This window comes from Corvus brachyrhynchos, unplaced genomic scaffold (genome assembly GCF_000691975.1).
Source record: "Corvus brachyrhynchos isolate BGI_N302 unplaced genomic scaffold, ASM69197v1 scaffold490, whole genome shotgun sequence".
Classification (NCBI taxonomy): domain Eukaryota; kingdom Metazoa; phylum Chordata; class Aves; order Passeriformes; family Corvidae; genus Corvus; species Corvus brachyrhynchos.
In genome coordinates this window covers 1657326-1661516 of record NW_008235774.1, presented here as the reverse complement: position 1 = coordinate 1661516, position 4191 = coordinate 1657326, and the positions used below count along the sequence as shown (strand labels likewise).

The 4191-nt window shown below is 58.3% G+C and overlaps 1 protein-coding gene across 1 annotated transcript in view; it reads left to right on the top strand.

The window, feature by feature from the left end:
- The first annotated feature begins 6 nt into the window (after nucleotides 1-6).
- ANKZF1 (ankyrin repeat and zinc finger domain containing 1) overlaps nucleotides 7-4191 on the top strand; it is a 6632-nt gene continuing 2447 nt past the window's right edge. Inside the window, exons 1-11 of the mRNA XM_017727087.1 lie at nucleotides 7-190; nucleotides 481-590; nucleotides 986-1088; nucleotides 1481-1665; nucleotides 1931-2046; nucleotides 2162-2315; nucleotides 2542-2764; nucleotides 2941-3042; nucleotides 3218-3394; nucleotides 3491-3598; nucleotides 4029-4183. Coding sequence (XP_017582576.1) covers nucleotides 70-190; nucleotides 481-590; nucleotides 986-1088; nucleotides 1481-1665; nucleotides 1931-2046; nucleotides 2162-2315; nucleotides 2542-2764; nucleotides 2941-3042; nucleotides 3218-3394; nucleotides 3491-3598; nucleotides 4029-4183 — 1554 coding nt within the window. The 5' untranslated portion in view covers nucleotides 7-69. The remainder of the gene's footprint in view (nucleotides 191-480; nucleotides 591-985; nucleotides 1089-1480; nucleotides 1666-1930; nucleotides 2047-2161; nucleotides 2316-2541; nucleotides 2765-2940; nucleotides 3043-3217; nucleotides 3395-3490; nucleotides 3599-4028; nucleotides 4184-4191) is intronic.

Genomic DNA, 4191 nt, shown 5'->3' with positions numbered 1-4191 from the left:
GGTCACCGGCGTGTGGTTCCCGACGGGCCCATTACTCAGGCACTGTCCCGGCCGCTGGGAGCAGTAGCGATGCCGGAGAGCAGGTCCGTGTTCGAGGCCGCTCAGGACCCTGAACTCCTGCGCGGGCTGACCCTTGTCACCGGATTTGCTGCGGATGCGGGTGTTTCCGAGCTGGCACCTGGGAGCCACGGTGCGTGGGGCTCCGCGGGGACGGCGGGAAGGAAGTTACTTGGCTGAGCTCGTGTCCACCACAGATTTGGTGTTCTGTCCCCAGCTCAGCTTGGGTGATCACCCCGGAGCTTGGCCATGGGAGCTGCCTGGTGGGTGGGTAAATGGGCTTTTCTCGGTGACACCCCAGGGCCCTCGAAGCTCCTTCAGCCACAGGTTTCTTTGGATGGCTGAGGAGGGACGCAGGAGACTCCACTCCTTGCAGTGCAGCCTGTGGGGCTGCCTGTGCACAGCCCTTCCTTGTTCTTCCAGAGAAACCTACAGCACCCAGCTGTGAGGAGAAGGCCCATGGGGTCGCTGAGGTGCCAGAGAGGATGTGTTGCTTGACCTGCGGGCAGGTGTTTGGGAGCCGGGAGGAGCAGGTGAGCAGGGCTGAGCAGGCAGCGTGAAATGGGAGTGGGGCTGGCATGACTGGTGGGATCCTGCTGTGGAAGCTCAGCCCCAGCATGGTGCAGCCCAGTGCTGGCTGCTTGCCGACTGCTCATGTCCTATTGGGATCTAGCATGCAAACCTTGTATATTATCAATTAAAAGTATCATTTACTGGAAGTAAAGGGTAAGTGTAGCACAGGCCTGTACTTGTTCAGGTTAACTGTTTCACAGGTAACTCCTTAATAACAGTGCCATTTTCAAATCAGGACTGCTGAAGGATCCTGGCATCAGTTTAGCCTTTGGGGTCTTTCACCTCCTGCCCTTTGGTGGTGATGGCTTTCATGGACCACCAAGACGCTGCCAGCTCATACATTTTTGCTCCACAGACTGAGCACTACCGTCTTGATTGGCACCGCTTCAACCTGAAGCAGCGACTCCTGGGGCACCGCACGCTGCCTGCCGAAGTGTTTGAGGAGAAAACCCGCACAGGTGAGGAACTGGGCTGTCTGCATTGGAGCCCAGGGGCTGTCAGTGACCTCACTGGGGCTCTTCTGTGCACGGATGAAGCGTCTGCTAGCGCAGGCTCCCTTTATTCTGTCCCTGTGGGGTCTTCTCAGTGTCCAGAACTGCTTCTGATCCGTTATGATTTGTTATAGGGAGAAGGGGGTGTTTTAACTGAGCCCCTGCCTAAGCATACCTGGGGATCCAGAGCCCCAAACTCCTATCTTCCAAGGCCACAGCCCCTTTGTGATATATAGGGTTATTTGACAGAATATTTCTGGGGTTGTGGGCACTCTGCAAGTGCCCTTGAAGTCACCTGCAGAGTTTTTGGGAAGCTGTTCATTGATCTGTTTCACTACATCTTTTTTTTTCCCTTGCAGGTGATGTTTCCAGCATCTCAGGATCCGACTCAGATAGCTCTGATGTGAGCAGTGAGTCAGAGTTGCTTCCCTCTGCCAGTGACAGCCCCTGGACCCGCCAGGTTCCCCGCTCCCACAAGGTGCTGCTGCGCAATGCAAAGGGCCAGCTCATCTCTGCGTACCGCTGCGTGCTGGTCACTGGGAAGGCAAGTCACAGCCCAGCTTTTTGGGAGAGGGACCCCAGAAAAGGTTGGTGGCACTGGGGTGTAGATGTCTCTCTGACAATTGCCTCTCCTGTGATAGGAAGGGTGGGCTCTGGTGCCGGGTCAGAGCCCCAGACTTGTTGGTGGCCTGTTTTTTGGCTGTGGGGTACTCCCAGAAACACAAGCAGAGGAGCTTGTGTCTGTCCTGGGGGCAGCAAGAGGTAAGGAGGTAATGCCATGGGTGCTAGCAAGGGTGTCTTTGTATCAGGATGGCATTGAGGACACGGTGGAGCTGACAGCATCGCTGCAGAGCCTCAGTGCAAGCACGTGCTGGGTTGTGCTGATGATGGGTGGCGGGCACTTCGCAGGAGCAGTGTTCCGGGGGTGAGTACAGGGGGACGGCGGGATTGCCCCTCTGGGCACAGTCAGCTGGAGCTACTTTTGCATGTTAATCCCACGCACACTAAGCTCTGTTGCTCATGCCTGCCCCTCTCTGTAGCCCACAGGTGCAGGAGCACAAGACCTTCCACCGCTACACGGTGCGAGCACGGCGGGGCACAGCCCAGGGCGTTCGGGATGCCCAGAGCCCAGGGTCAGCACCCAGATCGGCTGGGGCCTCCCTGCGCCGCTACAACGAGGCTGCGCTGCTCAAGGTGAGGAGGCACCACAGTGCTGGGCTCTTGGCAGGGAGAGCGATCCTGGCTGGCTCTGTCAGGCGGTACCACACTGCTGCTGGAGCACATGGCAGGGGCGGTGGGCTCTGGAAAAGGGGCAGGGCCGAACTGAGGCCACTCTGTCCTGGATTTGTCCCTGCTCCAGAACTATGTTTAGCCCACATAATGTGCTCAGGATCCCATTAAGCTTCTTCTTTCTTCCCAGGATATTCAGGACCTCCTGGCAGTCTGGGCACAGCACCTGAATGAAGCTCAGCGCATCTTCCTCCGCGCCCCTCGTCACAACCGTGCGCTGCTCTTCAGCGGCAGGAACCCAGCCCTCACCCGAGGGGACCCTCGCATCTGCCACATCCCCCTCAGCACCCGCAGGGCCACCCTGCGAGAGGTGCTGCGAGTCCACACCACGCTGGCCAGCCTGCAGGTGTATGGTGAGTTGGACCAGCCCTTGTGCCTGTGGGTCAGGGCAGGTGGGGTGGCACGGTCCCTTGTGCATTAGAGGATGCTACCCTATGGGGTGGAGGTGCTAGCTCTTCAGCCCTCAGTCCCTGGAGATAGGGGGTGCTCCCTGTCCCCAGGCAATGACGGGAGCACCCTTGCTGCCCAGGGAAGGACACACCACTGGAAGATATCACTGGGTCCCCCCGTAAGGTCTGGCAGAAGAGGCAGCGGAAACCAGAGGTGGATTCCCTGCAGGAGGACACAACTGGTGAGTTGAACCATGGAGGGAGACACGACTGAGCAAGCAGGAGGGGTCTCACGTTACGGCATGGGCCAGATTTGTGGCCCAGAGGGGATTTTCAGAGTGTGGCTGGACAGGAGAAAGACAGGGTGTTCTTGGCTGAGAGCCCCGAGTGATTTGTTCTGTGTGTGTGGGGCCTTAGCCCCAGTCTTATCACCCCCCTCAGCCCCGGAGGAGGAGGAAGAGGAGGAGGAAAGCCCTGCAGGGGAACTGGAAACTGTGGAAGTGACACTGGGGACCTTGGACCTCCGGGAGTTTGAAGTGATGCCTAAGCGAAACCGCAAAAGGAGGAAGAAGAGGAACAAGAAGGTGGAGAAAGGTGAGGGGGAAGAACTGGCAGGGGCAGTGTAGGAAGGCCATGGCTGGGATGCAGGCTGGCCCTGATCCTCTTCCTCACAATGTGTTGCCTGTGCAGGGCCTTGTGCTGAAGAGACTGGACACCAGTGTGGGCAGGCTGGCCTGGAGCCAGTGACAGAGCTGCAGGGGGAGGCTGAGGCTGGACTGCTTCCCTGGAGCAATGGAGGTAAGCGGGGTCGGGAGCTGCGATGCTGGATGCCTGCCCCATGTACTGGTGGCTTTTCAGGGGGGTGAAGAGCACATCATGCAGGTGCCCAGACCAGCTGGGTGTGAGAAGTCTTTAGTGCAGCCATGTGCCTTAGAGTGAGTTGTGTGTTTGGAGCCATAGCTCTGAGCCAGGGAGGCCAGGGAGCACCTGGCTAAGCCAAGTGTGTTAGGGGGATTGGAGTGGGTCTTACCTCAGGAGAGGACTTGGCTGCTGCCAACAGTGCCTAGCAATGCCATAGCACATCGCCACAGACTCTGAATGTGCTGAAGATCCTGCAGTACCCAAATCCAGCTAGTGAGATGATGCATTGTGTGTGTTCCCTAGTCAGACCAGAGCACTGCTCTTCCCAGTCTGCCCATCAGACTCCTCTCTTGTTCTTCTCTCATAGGAGACCCTCAGACCCAGCTCTGCGATGCTCTGTTCACTGCCTGCAAGACAGGGGATGTGCGGACACTGCGGCACCTCTTGGGTGTGCCAGAGAACAAGGGCCTGCCGGGGGACATCGAGGACGGGGAGATGGCACCATCTCTGGATATGGCCCACGCCCTGCT